At 29.6% G+C, this 22,105-nt stretch overlaps 1 protein-coding gene across 9 annotated transcripts in view; it reads right to left on the reverse strand.

Moving 5' to 3' along the window:
- Positions 1-22,105, reverse strand: part of LOC129921327 (potassium voltage-gated channel subfamily H member 2) — a 333,339-nt gene that overhangs the window by 5,217 nt on the left and 306,017 nt on the right. For 7 of the 9 annotated variants that reach the window (XM_056003120.1, XM_056003119.1, XM_056003118.1 and 4 more), the window contains 5 exons: positions 16,096-16,238; positions 15,794-15,987; positions 13,286-13,380; positions 12,884-13,020; positions 12,428-12,508 (listed from right to left, as the gene is read on the reverse strand). In XM_056003120.1, coding sequence (XP_055859095.1) covers positions 12,428-12,508; positions 12,884-13,020; positions 13,286-13,380; positions 15,794-15,987; positions 16,096-16,238 — 650 coding nt within the window. The remainder of the gene's footprint in view (positions 1-12,427; positions 12,509-12,883; positions 13,021-13,285; positions 13,381-15,793; positions 15,988-16,095; positions 16,239-22,105) is intronic. The other 2 variants (XM_056003123.1, XM_056003124.1) reach the window with 1 other exon arrangement.

Consider the following 22,105-nt stretch of genomic DNA (forward strand, 5'->3'; position numbering starts at 1 on the left):
ATATACGTTTCAGTAAATTTGATATTTTTTTTCGTAACTCAATTGCACATCAAAGACAAACAATTATATTCGATTCTAAGGCACGAAAAATGAAAAATAAAAAAAAAAGAAGTTTCTACACGAGAATGTCAGAGGATGAAGAACTCGACAAGCAAATTAATGTTCTACTTAAAAAAAAGTCTTTAAGGCAAAATTATATACATTCAACAGTTTCTCTTTTAAGGGTAGTTAAAAAAATGCTTATTTTTGGATTAAAAAGTTGCGAAGATACCAAAAAAAATATCATGTTTGTTTGGGTTCATAGGGACAGCAAACAAAAAAATAGAAACCATTCTGATGGACAATTGAAATTTGTAACAATAGAAAGGAAACGATAAGGCTTTTTGTCGACAGAGAGGGAACCTTAAGTTAAGTAAAAATAAATTTAGGACGGCTCGTGGTAAAAATGTATACAATGTATATACAGTAAAGTTAAAGGTATTATTGAAATCAGACAGGTTTAGTCTAAAATCATTTCTCTTTGAACTTTTGACTAAAAAAAAAAACACCCTGCATCCAAAAGTTGGTATATCATAAGTCTAGCATGCTCATATTATCCACTCGCAATAAATATTAGAAATATTTTTTTCATACTAATAACAAATATCATTAAAATTAAACTTGAGCCAAAGGCACCATTTTGAATTTAACGGAAAAATATTTAAAGAACGAATTAATTGCCCATTGTTAATTTCGTACAAAAATGATTCAGACAAAACTTTGATCTTGACACATTTTTCTATGATTCGTATTTTTCAACTTAAATCTGAACAAATGTTTTGCTTCATTTACTTTTTTTCCCTTTACCCTCTACACTGATGGAAAAAAAACGCAACGTAAAATGTAATATTTTCAACGTTAATCTAATGTTAAAAAACTAACATCTTAAACATTTACAAGCTTTACAAAAAGATATATCACGTCATTGTGGTGGCAACGTATGATTTGTAATAAATTATTCTATGAATTGTCACTCGATGAATTGTTTTCGACGAATTGTTATTCGATTAATTGTTATGCGAAAAATTTTCATTCGAAATATTTGTTTCCTTAAAAACAAATACACTATCTAGCCCAAAAAATTAAGGGAACAAAAAAGAATCGTGATTTTTTTTAGTGATTTTCGATAGGCTGTATCTCAGTAAAAAATGATCGCATCATGACTAAAGCATGTGAAAGCTACATTCGTTTAAATTTTAGATAAATCAAAGAAAAACTAAAAGTTTTCAAAAAAAAGTTAAATTTTGAAAAAAAATTTTTCATACCATTTTTTGATATTTTTCCTAATTTTGAAAAATTTCGACTTTTCTTTGGTTTATCTAAAATTCAAACAATATCTATTAATAAATTGTTAAAATAAACTCAAAAGAATTTGATTTTGCTCATAAAAAAGTGATTAGAAGTAAGTCATTTAGAGCTGCAGAAATATGGTGATTTATTTCATCTCAAAAGTTCAAACCCTCACAACAGAAAAACTGCTTAATGAATAAGCCCGAAACTTTGCATATTAATTTCAGGTATATTAAGCTTCAATAGTTAAGCCTCAGTTTAGTCTTATCACCCATACTTATAAAAAAGTGGCACATTTTCCAAAAAACCGTAAAAATGCTTATAGTCCGGTCAATTTAGACATCCGAGGTTACATTAATTCCCAGCAAGCTGAAAATTGGTAGGATTGTTGGAAACACCATCATAAATTAAATTTAAAAAGTCCTCATCGATCCGAGGTCTGGAAAAAAATTTACGGGGGGTCAAATGTCACAAAAACTGGTTTTTCACGATTTTGAGCAAAACGGTAAGTCTCATCAAAAAATTTTCAATGCAAGAATTGTAGACCAGATTATTATATATAATAAGTGTCATGACACTTTTTTTCCTAAGACCCACCGTTTCTTAGGTATAACGATTCAAAAAGTTGAAGTTCAGTTGTAATCGTCATAATCAGGCCTATTTTGAAAAAAACTCCTAACTGAAAAGTTCCTGAAATTTCATTATTTTTTAAGCTTGAATTTCGTTCTTCAACGGTTAAGAATATGGGAAAGCAAAAAAAAAAATGGAATTTTTCGCCATTTTTCCGATTGGGGCCCTTCTCCCGAAACCATTTCCCTGGAAATTTTTGTTTATAATATGTCTGAATATAAGTTATCACAGTATAAGTTGTCGTCGCTAACAACACGCGCGACACAACTTAGCTGACACAACATGTTGTCGACCCCAGTCAACACGAGCCAGTGACCAGACTGCAGCGAGGGTTCCCACAGGTGGGAATTCCAGGAATATGAAGTCAGCAGTACTACAGTCAGCAACACTAACAACATAACAATAAAATTAGGTTTCTTTCGGGCCAACAAAATATTTATAATTGAGTTTACTTCTATCAATAAAAGAGCTCACTTCATTGAGCAAAAAGTACAAAAACTGTTTTTTTTAGTTCATATAATAAACAAATCCATAACTGGCGCCCGAGCAGATTATCGCGGAATAAATAACCGTTTACTGAAAACCCGTGCAAACTTAAATAAAATAAGTGAAACCCGGTTAAAGTTAAAAAAAAATAAAAGTGAATTAAAACACTAAATGCAAAAAGTGAACTAAGACACTAAAAGCAAATAAAAATAAAAAAAAGTGAATTAAAACACTAAATGCAAAAAGTGAACTAAGACACTAAAAGCAAATAAAAAAAAAAAAGTGGATAAAAAGTGGATTAAAACACACAAAAAGTGAACTAAGACAGTGCGTAACTCCCCTGAGGAAAAGAGGCCCCCCAGTAGCAACCAGCAAAAAGGAGGTGAAATTATTTACCAGCCGCCCAGGACATAAGGAAGATGATAATTACAATCATAATAGCGTAAGGAAGTTTATTATTTTTTTAAAAAATTTTTTTTTCTCAAAAGAAAATTATTTTTAATTTAATTAATTCAAAATATATTAAAATAATACGACAAAATATATAAATAAATTTATATAAGAATTTACAAAAAAAAGTTACAAAAATTAAATAAGAAATAATTACGCAGTAATTCAAAATATATTAAAATAATACGACAAAATATATAAATAAATTTATATAAGAATTTATTACAAAAAAAAAAGTGACACAAATTAAATAAGAAATAATTACGCAACAAGCGAAAAAAGAAACAAATTTTTATATTACAAAAAATCCAAGAATAAATATTTTTTATATTTCAAAAATATTATCTTCACAAAAGTGTAGAAAATTTTAAATCAAGAATAAATAGTTTTAAGAAAAATATATAAACATAAAAAGTGCAACATGGCAAACCAAAACAATAATTTAGTTCCCCCACCTATTAACCCCCCTAATTTGAATATACCCCCTCCAAATCCACAACCACAAGGGAATCGACCACCACCACCTATTCAACCTGCCTTTATCGCTTCTCCGGAATTAATAAATATTATCGCTGAAGTAGTTAATTCAATAGTTAGGCCAGACTTTGATGCTGTCCCTACACGGGACCAAGCCATTCGCCCCGAATTACTGAACAATTTGGAAGAACTTGATAAGATACCCGATGTCGTAAGATCCTTGCGGGATTTTTCGGGTAAGTCAGGAGAATTCAGCTCCTGGCGTAAAAGTGTAGAACGTATCTTAAAAATTTATGAACCTCTCCAAGGTACACCAAAGTTCTACGGTATCTTGAGCATAATTCGTAATAAAATTATTGGTGATGCAGACGCCGTATTGGAGTCGTATAATACTCCACTAGACTGGAGAGCAATTTCCAAATGTCTAACCTTACACTATGCGGATAAAAGAGATTTGGGTACTTTAGAGTACCAAATGACATCTCTTGTTCAAGGATATTCTTCAGTGCAAGAGTTCTACCAATCGGTATATAAACACTTGTCACTCCTCCTAAATAAGATTTCCTGCATGGACGTTGGTCAAGAGGCCATCTCTCTGTTGACTAGCAACTACAGGGACAAGGCATTGGATACTTTCATTAGAGGCCTAAACGGAGATCTTCCAAGACTCCTAGGCATGAAAGAGCCGTCGGACCTCCCAGAAGCCTTAAACTTATGCCAAAAACTGGAAAATCAAAAATTTCGCTCCCAATATGCGAGCAACCATCAAAATCAGCAACATTTAGGAAACTATCAAAAATTCCAAAATAGACGACAACAACCAACATTGTCCACCGGATATGCACAGAATAGGAGAACACCACAACAAAATGCTTTCTATCCAGAAATTGCCTACTTGCCACAACCTAACAACAGTATCCCTAATCTTGCCTACCAAAATAAGCAAAGAAATTATCCCAACTACCCCAACTACACGCACCCTAATTATAACTACCCCAATCCTAATCACCCTAACTATACACAAACACAACCTAACTATAATTTTCCCAATTTTGCTCCTCCACGCCCACCCAAACCCCAACCCAAACCGGAACCAATGGAGACATCAACTATCCACTCTGGTGCCGTAAACTACCAGAACCGTCCCCAACCGTTTAAATACGCTGGTAAAAGGACACAAGGGTTCAACCCTTCAGTTCAAAATATGGTACCTCAGAAAATCCAAAGGAATTTTCATATAAATTCTGAAAATCCAGTTCCATCATCTTCAAATATACCTCCAGATTTCACCCTGCAGCCAACTGGATATATCTCTCCTAACGATGCTTATGCCTTCTACCAACAACCAAACGTACAAGAAGCAGAAAACGATCCCGATCTTTATAATTATATGCAAGAACAGATTGAAGATCAGGAACCCGAAGCCGATGAATGTGACATTCATTTTTTAGGTTAAATGACTCTTCGCTGCCATACTTTCAATGCAGAACGAAGAGTGGACAACTACTAAATTTTCTAATTGATACAGGCTCGAGTAAAAATTACATCCAACCATGTTTGGTAGAGAAACCTCTTCCAAACGAACAAACATTTTTGGCAAAATCAATTGCAGGTAACATTGAAATAACGAAACACACGTTCGTTAACCTATTTAATTTAAATGACGTCAAACTGAAATTCTACCTTCTCCCAACCCTTAAATCTTTTCATGGGATCTTGGGAAATGATAGTCTTAAAAATTTACATGCAGTTATTCATACAAAAGATAATTTTATGTCAATTTTAGGCAAAACTAAAATTCGAATTAAACAACTTAAGTCACAATACGTAAACCCCATAGGTATAAAAATTGACCATATGTCAGAATCGCAGAAAAAAACTATAGCCACTATCTCTCAAAAATTCAAACCTCTATTCGCTAATCCAAATGAAAAACTTACATACACAACAAGAGTCATAGGAGAAATACGCACCAACACAGATTCCCCAGTATACTCGAAATATTACCCTTACCCCGCCTCATTAAAAGATGAAGTGGAAAAACAGATAAATGAGCTTTTGGAAAACAATATAATTAAACCTTCTCGATCCCCATACAATTCACCTGTGTGGATTGTACCAAAAAAACCCGACTCATCAGGAAAAAAGAACTTCAGACTTGTAATTGATTACAGAAAATTAAACGAGGTCACTATCTCTGATCGTTACCCCATCCCAGAAATTAACGAAATATTATCCCATTTAGGTCAAAGCAAATTCTTTTCAGTTCTCGATTTAAAAAGTGGTTTCCACCAAATTCCCCTAAAACGTTCCGATACGGAGAAAACAGCTTTTTCCATTAACGGAGGCAAATACGAATTCACCCGACTTCCCTTCGGACTTAAGAATGCGCCATCCATTTTCCAACGTGCAGTTGACGACATTCTGCGCGCTTACATCGGTAAAATATGTTATGTCTACATCGACGACATAATTATATTTAGTCAAAACGAAAAAGACCATGCATGTCACATAGAAAAAGTACTACACACACTATGCGAGGCAAACATGAAGGTACAACTAGACAAATGCCACTTCTTCAAAGAAGAAGTAGAATTTTTGGGCTTCATTGTATCGTCAAAAGGTCTAACGACAAACCCTTCCAAAGTTCAAGCAATAGCAAATTTCCCAATTCCAAAAAACCTAAAAGAATTACGATCATTCTTAGGATTGGCCGGATATTACAGACGGTTCATTCACGATTATGCTAAATTAGCAAAACCATTAACGAGAATGTTACGCGGCAAAGAGGGCCACATTTCAAAATTTAAATCGAGCAAAGTTTTAATTTCACTATCCACCGAAGCAATAGAAGCTTTTAACAAACTTAGAAAATCCCTTACTTCTAAAGATGTAATCCTCGCCTACCCTGACTTTAAAAAAAGTTTCGAACTCACAACCGATGCATCAGAGTACGCAATCGGTGCAGTTCTCTCGCAAGATGACAGACCAATAATGTTCATTTCAAGGTCATTAGACAAGACAGAAGAACATTATGCTGTCAACGAAAAAGAAATGCTTGCCATCATTTGGGCATTGGACAGCTTCAGAAATTATTTATACGGAACAGCTCATGTTAAAATTTATACAGACCACCAGCCGCTTACATACGCTATGAGTAACAAGAATAACAATTCGAAAATGAAACGCTGGAAAGAAATCCTTGAAGAATACGACCACAAAATTATATACAAACCAGGGAAAAGCAACGTAGTCGCAGATGCACTATCGCGTGCTCCACAAAACTCCGAAGTATTCTCACTTACCGCATCTCAACATAGTGACCAAAGCTCGTCGCATAATTTAATCCCTAGTGTTGAAAGCCCAGTTAACGTTTTTAAAAATCAAATCTTTCTTCTCATTGGCAAAGAAACAAAATACGAATTTAAAATCCCTTTCCCAACCTACCATAGACATATATTCACACAACCAGATTATACCATAGACCAGTTAATTTCAATATTTAAAAGAGTCTTAAACCCAAGTGTTATCAATGGTCTTTATACCAACGAATCAATTATGGGAAGAGTTCAAGAAATGTATCCGCTTCACTATCAAACTTTTAGAATTCGTTTCACTCAAACACAGGTTACCGACCTCACAAATGTAATTGATCAGAATGAAGAAATCTTAAAAGAACACAATAGAGCCCATAGGAACGCTAAAGAAAACAAAATTCAACTCCTTTTCAAATATTATTTCCCAAAGATGAACGCTCGAATTTCCGAAATTATTAAACAGTGTAGAATATGCAAAGAACAAAAATATGAACGACATCCTAATAAACCAAAAATTCAAGAAACCCCAATTCCACAATTTCCAGGCGATATAGTTCATATTGACATTTACTCAACAGATTCAAAACAGATACTCACTGCAATAGACAAATTTTCAAAATATGCGCAAGTAAAAATTATTAAATCAAAAGCTATATTCGATATAATTGAACCTTTAAGGCAGCTCATATTTTCCTTCGGCGTACCGAAAAAAATAATTTTCGACAACGAAAAATCATTCAATTCAGCAACAATATCCTTCATGCTTCAAGATCAGTTAGGAATCCAAATTTATACCACCCCTCCTTACAGCAGTTCGGTAAACGGTCAAATAGAAAGATTCCATTCGACACTCTCTGAGATAATGCGTTGTTTAAAAGCTGAACGACCTCGAATGCCATTTGATCAACTTCTTGATTGCTCTGTATACGAATATAATTACTCTATTCATTCTGTTACAAATAAAAGACCAATCGAAGTATTCTTCGGTAGGACTGTTACAACAGATCCGAAGCAATTCGAATCAGCAAGACAGGAAAATATTGAAAACCTCCGATTGAAGCAGAGTAAAGATTTGCAAACCCATAATAAATCAAGACAAGAATTAAAAACATATTCACCTGGTGAAACCATTTATATCAAAATTAATAAAAGGCTAGGAACAAAATTAACCCCCAGATTTAGAAAAGAGATTGTTAAAGAAGACAAATCAACCACAGTTCTAACAAATTCAGGCAAAATAGTCCACAAAAATAACATTAGGAATTAACTTTTTCAGATTTTTCCTTTGCGGTGTGCTAAGCGAAATACAAATTTTGGATTATTCCAATTCAAAAATTGTAGCCACGAACATGGGCCCAGCAAAATTACAAATCGGCGCGTTAAGAATTATCCACGTCATCGACCTAGGCCAATACGAGGAGATCTTAACGAATATCCAAGCCGACATAGACCATCAAGTCAATAAATCCGATCCCAGTCTTCCCTACCTGTCCCACCAAATATCCGAAGTCCTCAAATCCCTAAATAATTTAAAACCCAATAGAAATCCGAGATCAATGAACTTCTTAGGAAGTGCATGGAAATGGTTGGCCGGTACTCCGGACCACGAGGATTTCCGAATTATAAAAGCACACACACAAAAATTATTACAAAATAATGAGAAACAAATCATTATTAATAATGTATTAACAAAAAAAATAAATAAAATAAGCAATATAACAAACAATTTAGTAGAAATTACTAAACTTAATGCAATCCAAAAAAACGAATTTCTGTTAGACATTAAGTTCAAAGTACAAATCATAAAAGAAGAAATAATCAATATAGAATACGCTCTACTTTGGGCAAAAAATAACATAATAAATTCATTTATTTTATCTAATTCCGAAATCGAAATTGTCAAAGAAAAATTTAATAAGCAAAATGTACCATTCATTAACTTAGAAGAGGCACTAGAATTTTCGAATGTAAAAATAGCCTCCAATAATACAAATTTACTTTATATAATAACTATTCCCACAACGGGAACAGAGATTTGTACAAAAATTCTAATCAAACCTATTAAACAAAATAAAAATGTAATTAAAATAAATTATGAGAACATATTAAATTGTAACAATAAAATATATGGTGTAAAAAGTAAATGCAATACTTGCAACAATCTAACTATCTGTAAAAGAAACGAAATTATAAATTTAGAAAACGACAATTGTACAAGAAACCTAATCCAAAGTAAACAACTAAACTGCGACGAAATCAACAACCAGCATATCCCGACTGTAGAGGAAATACACCCAGGAACAATACTACTCAACCAATTCAACGGCTCTATTCTGGTGGAAAATAAGAAAGTAAATCTAACTGGCTCCTTCATTGTGCAATACAGCAACATATCAATAGTTATAGATGGGCAGGAATACCTATCAAAGGAGACTCCAGCAGGAAAGCCATTACCTGCAATCTTGCATGAGAACTTTTCAACAAAAACCTACAAGGAGATTCTCACAATGGAAATGCTCAAAGAACTGCACATCAACAACACGGTGCATCTAAAGAAAATCCAAAGCGATGCAAACATCCATAAAATCGCCAACTATAGCCTTTCGACCATCCTAATACTTTCCATACTAGCAATAATCGTCAAAATAATCATTCCAACCAAGAAAGTCATACAAATCAAAGAAGAACCAAAGAAAGATCATATGGACCAAAACAAAATACCAGTGCTCTATTTGTCGACTGAGGACAGTCGAATTTAAGAAGGGAGGAGTTATCACAGTATAAGTTGTCGTCGCTAACAACACGCGCGACACAACTTAGCTGACACAACATGTTGTCGACCCCAGTCAACACGAGCCAGTGACCAGACTGCAGCGAGGGTTCCCACAGGTGGGAATTCCAGGAATATGAAGTCAGCAGTACTACAGTCAGCAACACTAACAACATAACAATAAAATTAGGTTTCTTTCGGGCCAACAAAATATTTATAATTGAGTTTACTTCTATCAATAAAAGAGCTCACTTCATTGAGCAAAAAGTACAAAAACTGTTTTTTTTAGTTCATATAATAAACAAATCCATAACTTATATAAAGGGTGTGCAATAGAGAATGGACAACCCTAAAACGGCTGATAGCTACACTTATGACTGTTTTAAAAACAGATAGAAAAAAGTTCTATCGCAACCAGTTCATAAAATATTGGTTTTTTTTCGTTCAGTGTATTTTAAATTTTATCATCTTGTGTTTTCGTTCACTACAACCACGAATGAATGAATTTTATTTATTTCTTTTTTTTTATAATTTTCTACAATAATTGTATGAGTACATAAATGGTTAAAAAACTGCATAGCTATTGCACATTTTTGTAAAAAAAATTTTGAAATCTGTTTTTTGATGCAAAATGTAAAAAAATTATTTTATGAAAAATTTTAAACACCTGTGGTATAAAATAAATCTATAGAAACCTAGGTGGCCAACTTTCTTAAAAATGTTCCTTATACCGTTTTGCTGAAAATCGTGAAAAAACCAGTTTTTGTGACCTTTGACCCCCCGTAAATTTTTTTCCAGACCTCGGATCGATGAGGACTTTTTAAATTTAATTTATGATGGTTTTTCCAACAATCCTACCAATTTTCAGCTTGCTGGGAATTAATGTAACCTCACCCTCTTATTTTAGTCTAATTTGACCGGACTATTATTTTGATAGCTCAAATGGAAGAAAACATTTTTTTAGCAAAGTAAGTTTAATTTCTCTGTAGAGAATTGAATAAAACTTTTAAATGTATCCTTGAATTTTCTGTTAGGTGATTCGTTGTTAAGATATTGATAGTCAAAGTCAAGAGTATGGGTTTTGGTTTGATGACTGATATTGCAGTCTAAAAAAAATTGTAGAGGTGTGAAACATAAGGAATCTTGAAGCCAAAATAAATAACATATTTAAAAATTATAATCATTTTATCACAAAAAATGTTCCCACTTTTTTATTAGAAAAGTAAAAACAAAAATAATTTTGAAAATTTTGGTTTTTGAATTTTTGGATTTCCCCCCAACGATTAAGGGGGGAAATCCCTCCGGAATTTTTTATTTTTGCATTATTTTTTTTTTGCGTAATAAATTTATTTATCAACCGAAGAAACTATTTTCAGTGGTCTTAGCCTTAAATGAAGCCTCAAAAGTGCCTAGATAGTCCCGAAACCAATGCGCTCCGAACCTACTATAGTACGAAAACGAAAACTTTAAGCGCATTTTTTTTCGAAACTAGTTTTTTTCCGCGCCGTGCAATGTAACTCAAAAACTAATGAAGCTATCGACTTGAAATTAAATCATTGGCCACAACATGAACCTAAAAGTTGAATAAAATTTGTACAGTAAATATTTTTTTTAACTACTTCTTTGTAAAAAAAACATGTTTTTTTGATTTCTAATTTTTATTTTTCATTTAAAAAAAATAAATTTAGGTTCATGCAATGCGTACTAATATCATCTAACGGAAAAAAATTTCCTTTTTGATTTAAGATGATTTCCTGGACCTGTACATTGCACGGCGCAAACTAGAGGCGTCAACTTTGAAAGGCTCCAGAGCCGCCATTTTGTTATTTTTTCATTTCAAAAATTTTTTTTTCAATTCTTGATAATGTCAGTAATATCTTGGCTTTTTCCAAATTTCAATAAGTGCTTTCAGTTTTTCATAAAAAAATAGTGAAAAAGCTGTCGTCTGGAGGGATTTCCCCCCTTAAGCTATTTTACTGGTAGAAATAAAATATTTCATCATAAAATAATTAAACAAGAAGAATGTAGCTTTCATTTATGCTTTTTGTTTTGTCATGATACGATAATTTTTTACTCAGATACAGCCTATCGAATCACTAAAAAAATGACGAATATAATTTTGAAAAAAATTAGCATTTAATTACATATAATTTTGAAAACAATTAGTTTGAAATTTTTGTTTTAATATTTTTTTAATTTTGAAAATTTAATTTAAAAATGAAATGAACAATAATTCTTTCAATAACAATTCGTTAATCCAAAAATCACTTTGCCATTTGATACACGGTGTATAAAATTAATGTTTTTGATACCAAAAACAAGAAGTATTTACTAAATCAAAAACCCAAAAAAATGCAGTTTTGTGATCGGAGACCTTTTTAATACCTAAAGAGGACAAAAAATTATCATTCGAAGAATTTCTATTCGCAAGAATTATTTTTCGATGAATTGTTTTAGAAGTACAGTTTTTCAAAGAATTGTTTTCGAAAAAATGCTATTCGAAGAATTGTCATTCAAAGAATTGTCATTCGATGAATTCTTTTCGTCGAATTTTCCGCGAATCCAGGTAACAGAAGTGTCATTTTTTCTTTCTCATTTTTGAACAAAAAATCCACTTTAAGAGAACCTAATTTAAAACTGACCCTGTTATGAAAATATGCTCATTAAGCTTAAGTTCGAAAATTTTCATCAAATTTGTACAAATGGAAAGATTTCGATCATTATTAAATAGTACTAGCTGATGAAAATTGGAAGCGTTCCAAAATGAGCTACGAAAGTAATAATGGTACTAATGGTAGATTCGAAAAACTGTTGAATATTATGAATTAAAAAAAAAAACGAACACCAAAATGATAATGTTTTGATAAAAAAAATTATTTTACACACAAAACACACACACACACATATAATATTTACGTACAGAATGTTAAAATACAAAATACAAAAAAAATCAAAAAAATATAAGCACCATTTGGAATGCTGAAGACATTTTTTAGTGTTCTCTGATCGTATTGATGATATTGTTGACTTTTGCGTTTCATGTACAGTCCTAAGAATTTTTTTTTTATTTTATTGTTTTTTTTTTGTTAATTTTTAAAAAATATTTTTTTTTATTTAAATTTTGATTTGTGTGTTGATATTTTGTTTTAATTTTGTGTATTGTTTTTTTTTTTATTATTTTAAGATAATTTTTGTTTAATTTTTTTAGTTTAAATTTAAATTTTATAAAAAATTTGTTGACGGTGCAAAAAAGAAACAAACATAAAAAAACGTACATATGAGTACAAAGTTTTTAAATTTTCTTGAACAAAAACATAAAGAAAAATTAGTTTTTTTTTTTTTCTCTTAACTTTGAAATAGTACAAAAATTTAACTAGAGACAGAAAGTTGTGTTGAATTTAAGTTTGAATATTTGTTTATTTACCTGTTCGCGGATAATGGGGTTTACCATTACTCCCTATTGTGATATCCTTGTCGGTATCACTGAGAACGCCTGGCGAAAGCCGCTCGTTGGGATTATCACAAATATTAGCCTTGCAAGGTCTGTTATGAACTCCAGTTCTGTAAAAATTTGAAGTAGTTTTTTTTTTTATAAGAATTTAAAAATTTACAAAAAAATAGATTTAAAAATCTTAGTTTTTTTTATACAAACTACGGTTCTCAGATCAAAACAATTTGACACAAAAATTAAACGAAAAAAATTAAAATCAAAACACATTTACTAAAAAATTGTTAAATTTTCAATAAAAAAATCCAAAAACACTCAATGGAAAAAAATCAAATTGATAATTTTTTTTTTTAATTAAACGTTCAATAAAGTACTTACAGCCTAATTGATCTAGTATCACTAGTACTTCTGTCTCTATCATGTGATGTGGCTCGCATGTATCTATGTTTAACCTCTACACCAGCTTGTTCTTCCTGTGTGCCAGCCGGTGCATTGGTGTTGGTTTTGTTTTTTTTTTTTTAATTTAATTTTTTTGTCAATTTATTTTTTTTAGAAGCCGAATTAAATTTTTAATTGTTTAAGTTTGTTTAATTGATGTAGAGACAGTGTTCCAAGCATCCAGATTTTTTTTATTTATATTTATATATTTTTTTTTGTTAAATTACATAAAACGAAAGAAAGAAAAAAAGAAACAACAATAATAACAGTAAACTTTGTAAAAAAGTGGTATAATAGGTAACATTTAGTAATAATATATACTTTTTTTTATAATTTTTAGCAAGCAAATACATTAGGTACATGTTTTTAATATTTTCAGGGAATAATAGGGCTCTACTTCTATAAAATGCAAGTTTTCTAAAATCTGAGAGGTTGAAATACTCAATAATCTAACTGATAACTTAATTAAAAAACTTTTAATAAATACCAATAATAAGGATTAAATGATCTGAAACATTATAAAGATTAAATGGAATCCTAAAAAAGAAAAAAAAAACCTCTCCTTTTCCATTTTGCTTTTGTCACCATTCTAAAATTCACATTATGTGCCTAAAAAAATCAACTCCAGATATCTTAATTTAGCGAATTTAGCGAAATTTCGATTTAAACAATTTTGGAAGTAAACAAAAAACGATTCATTAATATTTGACAGCAAGTATGAGTTGAGTAATGTATGTTTAATGGGGGAAAATGTAAAACAGAATAGGACAAAATAGAACAGTTTATAAGAAAAAACTCCCCACCATTCAAGTAGAAAGAATAGGAGGGTCACTGTGGTGTATGTGTAACATTTTTTTTTTTTAATTAGAATTTTTCTTTTTCAGCCAAAAAAGCGTTATCTGGGATAGATTTCAGTTATAGTTCAACGATAGTTATTCAATTATTTGTAAAAAATATTTGAAGTGATCTAAAAAACCACAACCGCGTTTCAAAAAGAAGAATTTTGAATATGAATTAAGAGTTTTTAAATGAAAAAAAAAAAAAAACAAAAACGGGTTAAGGATTATTTTGAATGATCATAACTGTCGGTATTAAGAAAAAAAAACATGTAGGTTTAAACTGTTAGTTCATCACTAGGTCTTAGAATAAATACAAAAATAATGTTTTTTGGACAGTATAGCACAGCAATCACACGAAAATTTGAGGAATTTTCATAAAAGTTCTCATAAAAGTATTAACTGGACTTTCTTTGTATTTTTTATATTGAGAGTAAAGAAAAAACATCTCAACATTGTATCATGTTGCTTTGAAGTTGATTGATACTGTTAGGAAAAGTTCCCAAAGTTATTTTTTTTAGGCCAAGATATAAAATTGAAGCCTTAAAATGTAAATGTCAATCATTAAAAAAAAAATTGGTTTAAAAAGCTTATATTATGAGTTGTATTCGTTAGATATTCAACGTACACGTGTACGCGTGTGTTATTTGATTTCTTGTATAAAAATACATTTTTATAAAAAAAATTTAAACATCATTTAAACCGTTGTTTGTGTTTTATTTTTTTAATTTTTTATTTTTATATTACGGTTATTTAAACTTTAAACTTTATTTAATATTAAAACTAACATAAAAGGAAGAAAGAAATTCAGAAATGAAAAAAAAATAACCCTTGATGACGGTTCAAAAATTGGGTCTTCTCTTATTTTTAAAACTATACATGAAAATTTTAATCAAAATCTTTTGACCCATTTTTGAAAAAAAAAAAAAAAATAAATAAAATTAAATAAAATAAATAACTTTTCTCTTTTGGTTATAATTATGTATGTTAACCATCAAGTTTGAAGAAAATCTCTCCAGTATTTTAGGCTGCAGCTGTGGGTAATACAGACAGACATGCCATGTTCGATTTTTTAAAGAATCTTTAACTTGCAAAATCTTGTTGCTATATCTTTTGTAACGTGTTATTATACTACTGCCAGATTTCTAAGTGAAAAAGATTTGCCGAGGATGTTCGGTATATATGTGGGAGGCATGAACACTAGCACAATAGGCCAAATAGAATTCGACTTCAACGTTAAAATCTATATAAGAAAAAAATAAAACTTGTAAATGAAGCTACGATTTTAATAAGTAGAGTTATTCATCAATTAAATTTCCTACACCTACTTATTCGTTATTATCGCAAATTACTATCTACTTTTAAATTCATCTATAAGCATACCCAAATTTTCTAAGAAAAACTATACAATTTATATTAAAAAAATTTTTACCAATTAATTAATTTACTCAAGAATATAATTTTAAGAAAAATTAAATCATATATTTATTTTTATCAACAACTCGTTATATTATTACTAAACATTTATCTGAGTAATTTGTTAAATTTATTTATTTTAAATAAAAAATATAAATAATTATATTTAAATTTAAAAAAAAAATATTATACTCACATCTCTCATATTGTACGTTATCACTAAACTATTTACAAAACTGTCATAAAATTCCGGATAGAGATCAAGGACATCGAGCATATCCTCCCGATGGATTTTATGTAAATCACAATAAGTAAGCGCTCGTACATTACTATTTGATTTTCCAATTGTTGAGTATATACATGGATTTTCACCAAAAATATCGTCTTTTCCTATATTATAAGAATTTAAATATAAAAAAAATTATATATAAAATTAAATTTATTATAGAATTAATTATTTTATTAAAAAAAAAAAAAACTAAACAAATTAAAACTTACCTAAAATAACCATAACTACATCGTCTCGAAGGATTTCTATAGATCCACGTGCTATAAAATACAATGATGTTAGGACATCGCCCTTATGAACTAGTGTATCGCCGGGAGGTGCGTGCGTTGTTTTGAACTTAAGTGACAAAGCTCTGAAAGATTACACACAATTTTGTTTTTTTTTTCGATGTTTTTTTTTGGTAAAATAATTTCTTTTCTTTTTTTTTTTAATTTTGCTGAAAAGATGTTAATTTGTTTGGGGAATTTGTTGTGGATTGAGGAATTTCGGATTTTGAATACAATAAAGTTTACCATAATAACCACAAGCTTGCTTGTGTATTACACAACACAGATGAGAAAAGGACGACGACGATTTCGGTATATTCTTGACCAGAGACAAATTTTTATCCTTTTCTGCACATTTTCTCCTCCATATCTTCCCTTGTTTCAGATTTTAATTTAGATTTTTTTTGTTTTTTTATTTTTACTTTTGATTTTAAATTAAGTTAATTGTGTGTGGAGAGAATTTGTGGAACAAGTAGACAGATCGATAAAATTGAAAATACACAGCACCAGAGAAGAATAGTTTTATTTTTGTTCTACATTTTTTTTGTTATAGATAGTTTTGGGTTTGTTTTGAGAGAATGTGCATGTGTTCAATTATGTTCGACGAATAATACAAAATTCAATTTAGATTGTGTCAATAACATTTTCACAAGGAAGGACATTGACTAAACAAAAAGGTTGCCATTGAGGAAATTTTTTGTGTTTTTTTTTTGTAGAGATTGCTATTAATTTGCAATGAGATGCAGTCTGAGATTTTGGAATTGTCTTGGGTGATATTGTGCACTGTGGTATGTGAAGAAGGAAGCAATGTTTGATGTGGGACAAGAAATAATTTCACATACAATTTACAATCAACAAGTTAAATCTATGAAGTGAATTAGAAAGGACTCCGCTCACATATAAAATTAATTCTGCTCACTATATTTCTGTTGGTATGCCATGTAAAAACGTATCACCTTAGCCTACCAAAAAATACGTCAAACAAACTTAAACCATCGAGTATTTTTCTTCTTCGATAACTATTATTTTAAATTATCAAGGATAACATTTTTACAGACGAGAAATAGATTTAAGAGATCTGTTTCTCATCACAAAAATATTCTCCCCTTTAGTTTATGAAAGAAAGTTCACTGCATCACTGCAATTGAAACAGTAAATATTAACTTATTGACGAGAAAATTTAGAGAAATTTGGGATTTACTTTTTTTTTAAGTTGAATTACTAAGGCTGACAAATTAACTGCTCCACTTTCGAAGAACTACGATTTTCGATTTGATGCTATGAAACGTTTTAAAATATCCAAAATTTGCATCATTAAAAAATTTACCTGCGATAAATAACATTATAACTTTATGAAATATAAATTTCCAATCCACACGTTTTATTTACAAACGGATAAATTGAAATATAGTATTTGAAAGCGTTGCTCTTGTGTATAGATTTTTGACAAGTTACTTAAACTTAAACAGTTAGTAATAAGGAAAAGGGTCATAGCAATCCTTGGGAAAATATTCGAACTTAAAACTCTAATAGAAACACTATAAACTAACGTAAAGGTTATGGTGTTTTATTAGCTAAAAAATGCATTGTGTAATAAATTCCAAAAATTGTTACGATTTTCAAAATGAATTACGAGCATTTTTGGTTTCCTTACAACTGAAATGGCTCTACGAATTTAATACCTACATAAAATGAAATCCCACTTGTAAATAAATTAAACTTCATCAAATTTTTCGATTATAAAGTTGAAAGTGAGATTAGTTATGACCTATTTCATAAAAAGTCCTTATTTTTTCAAGTTTATGGATTTGAAACGGTGAAATATGTTAAGATTGGGAAACCGACGAAGTTATGAATACCAGAGTTATGCGCGACAGAGTTACGAAAAACCAAAGTTACGAAAACCAGAGTTATGAAAACCGAAGCTATGAAACCATGTTTTTGGGTTGGCAACCATTTGTGATGAACGATATACGGGAGGAACGTACCAAAAAGCTAGAGCGTATAGGTTGAATCAAGGCAAGAAAAAAATTGTATGGGACGGGGGTGTCCATTCCCCTTCGTTTAGTCGGGAGGGGGAATTTTCTAAAAAAAATGACTTAATTTGGAAAAAAAATTTTTTAAAATCAAAATTAAGTCATTTTTTTAGAAAATCCCCCCTCCCGGCTAAACAGAGGGGAATTGACACAACTGTCCCATACAATTTTTTTTTTGCCTATACGCTCTAGCGTTTTGGTCCTCCCGTATATCGTTCATCTCAATGGTTGCCAACCCAAAAACATCGTTTCATAGCTTTGGTGTTCATAACTCTGGTTTTTCGTAACTTCGGTTATTTGTAACTTCGGTCTTTCATAACTTCGGTCTTTCATAACTTCGGTCTTTCATAACTTTGGTTTTGCGTAACTTTGAAGTGCGTAACTTTGTCGCGCATAACTCTGGTATTCATAACTCCGTTACCATTTCGTTAAGATTATCGCTTGGTAAAATTTGTTCTGGTGCATTATTAAGCTTATAAGCGAGAAAAACGACGCTGACACGAATTCGTCGTTCAATTCTTAATACTGCGAAAATCATTTAACTAAAAATAATTAAAAAATAGTTAAATGTTCTTGATAAAACTCTTTACTTTCATATTATTTGTATTAATCATAAAATAAAAGTGGAGTAGGAAAAGGGTTTTTAATAGAGAAAAGGGCTTCATTTATTTAAGTCTACCACATAGATAAACTAAAATACGGTGCCATTGATAACTGACTTAAAATTTTTCTTGATTATGGATGGTTCTATACAACAACATAAGAAAAACAGAAAAAAAATAATTAAACTTTAAAACTACAGTTTTAAGAATTCACTTCACCAAAGTTCAATAATCCATTATCCCTGAGTTCGTATGTACTATACTAATGAAGATCGGAAAACCAAAATTAAGTACATATATTTTCCGCTAAATATATTCTGCTATTTTTGCTTGAAATCAATTTTTCAAAGCGAACTATTGACTTTTTTTTACGAAAGTTTATTAAAAACATTACTTAAACGTAAAGTCAATACTAAAAGCCACATTTTTCAAAATCCCTCTATCGTTTGAATATTCTGACGATATTGACATAATTGGAAGAACACATCATGATGATATTATTGAGGGTTTCGTCAGCATCGATGTATAATACTGCAATGATTTTGAAATCATTTTTGAACTCATTTTTGTAGGAGAAATCAAATAACGTAATAATTTTGGATCTGAAATTTTGTAAATTTAAAAACTAGTTACATTTGGTACATAACGTGCCGTTTTCACCAATTTAACTAAAGGTACTTTTTCGTTACTGACAATATACACTGTTAAAAGTCCTGGCGTTAAATTTAGTGTTTTTTATTTCGAAAAAAACACAACGTTTCTTTAAATTAGTACAATTTCACAATTTTTGTATTAAATTGTTTTATCAGAAAGAGGTTTACCAAATACTTAAATTTTTTAGACAAAAATATTTTTATAGGCACTATATTTCGGGTCATGGTAACCCTGAATTTCTTTATTATTTCTTTTTTAAAATGGCTTCTGCTGTCCTTTAGTTTCTTAATTTGATTTAAATTTAATATTCTTTTATTAAAAAAAACATTTAATTAAACTGTTAACCAAGATAAAGTTTAAATTTAGGTGCCTAGGAATTAGTTTTTAATTCAAATTTCTTATATTTTAACAACTTAACAGAAATTATATAGTTACCTAATAAATTTTTAAACTCAATTGTAGCTTTTTTTCTGGAAAACTCAATGATTAAATAAGTAAAAAAAAAACAATATAAAATCAGTTTCCAGTGAAATAACCATACGGCTTATTAAAATACTGTGTTTCTATTAATTTTTGAGTTGAAAAAATCTGCCAGTGTAGTTTAAAAGAGCAAATGAAATATTATGTCATGACATTTATACCAAATCAATTCATTTATTGATTTATTTATATATGAAAAATGGTTTTTAATAATTCAATTTGGTTAAATGTAATGACATTTTTCTTGTTATCGAAAAAATGAATATTCGTTTGAGTGTTTGTCTCTTATAATGATCAAAATGATATCAAAAGAGATATAAACATTATAGTATTCCTGCATTCTCTGTAATAAAATTATAAGAAAACAAAAAAAAACATTGCGACATGACATTTTTCTCCAGGCACTGAAAAAAAAAAAACAATATGCATCTCATTGCAATGCGATTGCATCAAAGCAAATCAAAAATTCCTCCGAGCTATAAATTGATTAAAATACACAAAATATTATATTTTTTCATCTCATTTTTTTATTTTCAAAAATGCGAAAATGTGAAAACTCAAAGACAACCTACAATATGAATATTTTATTCACTAATATAATCAATAAATTTTGTTCTCAATCTCATTATTTTTTTTTTTCGAAAAAAAAAAAATTTATGATTGACTCTTCAATTTTATTTTTCAACCAAAATGAATTAAACCAAAATTCTGCAAGGAAGCAAAACGATTGTTCTTTGCCATTTTTAAGTAATTCATGCGAAAAATAATAATTATTATTATGAATGTTGATTAAGAGAGGGAGAGCGATTTTGGTTGGTATATAAATGTTTTTGAGTTCAGATATTTACAAGAAGTCGAAAAGCTACTATACTCTTATGAGTGAGTCCTGATGACTGAAACAAACGACTTAATTTTATATTTATTTTTTTTTTTTCAAAATTACTGAACATATTATACACGAGTTGGAAGATACATAATACATTTTTATATGATGACTTATTGATTAGTAAATCATTCTTCACGCAAATGGGTGTGTGTGGTATATCTGTGATTGTTTTTTTTTTTTTTTTTAAGGAGAGTGTGTGAAAGCAATAAAATCCTTGCGCTGCATTATTATGCACTTCAACACAACACAACACAACCTATAGCTAGAGAAAAAAAAAGCAAAAAGATAAAGATTATAGTTTTTTAAGTTAATTAGAAATATACAAATGTTAGAGTTAATATTTTTATTTTTTTTTAAATTTATGAATTTTTAAATAAAAAAAAATAGCGCTTAAATGTCTGTTCTCACATATAAACATAAATTATAAATTTTTTTAGGTGACATGATAAAAAATAATAAATAATGCACATTTAACACAAAACTTATGTTAGTTTTAAAATTAAAAAATAAAATAATAAAAATAATAATTTTTAAAAATTTATTTTTAACACTAGGCATATAGATCCATTCTTAAGTTGCAATTAATATTACTCAAAACCTATATAGGGGATATTTTTAAAGTTGAACATTTTTATAAAAAATATTGCCATAGAACAGAAAGTATATTAAAGCTTTACTTAAGAATGGATAAATAGCCTATCATCAAGTCTACCAGATGAAAACCAAAATACAACAAGACAACGGTACAAAGAATATTGAAACAACAGATTTTGTTTTTTTGATTTGTGTTTTTTTTTTTTTTTTTGGAAAGTATTTACAATTTAATTATAATTATTATGTTTTTTTTTTTGTCCAAATATTATGTTGTTTTATTCAAAATCATCTATTCTATTATATTTTATTTTTTGTATTATTTTTTTTTTAATGCTGAAACAAGATAAGCATATAAGAGAGGCTGGCGCAGATTATTTTTTTATTTTTTTTATTTTATTATATTGCTGAGCGTATTATTTTTGACGAATTTTGTTATTATTTACACAGATTGATGGATTTTGTGTCAATTGTTATATAGCAGAGCTTTTAACTATAGTTTATTATATATATTTATATATAAGTTGACGAGCATTCATGATGACTTATATGGATCCTTTTTACATATTTTTTGTTTTTAATTTCTAATTTTACAATGCACAGTAAATGGATGTGTGAGCATTTGTTTAAGCTTTATACACAATGGCAGGTAGTTTTGATATTTGTTCTTCGTTTTCTTCCTTTATAAATCAGATAAAGCACTC

The sequence above is a fragment of the Episyrphus balteatus genome, chromosome 1 (assembly GCF_945859705.1).
Source record: "Episyrphus balteatus chromosome 1, idEpiBalt1.1, whole genome shotgun sequence".
In the NCBI taxonomy this organism is placed as follows: domain Eukaryota; kingdom Metazoa; phylum Arthropoda; class Insecta; order Diptera; family Syrphidae; genus Episyrphus; species Episyrphus balteatus.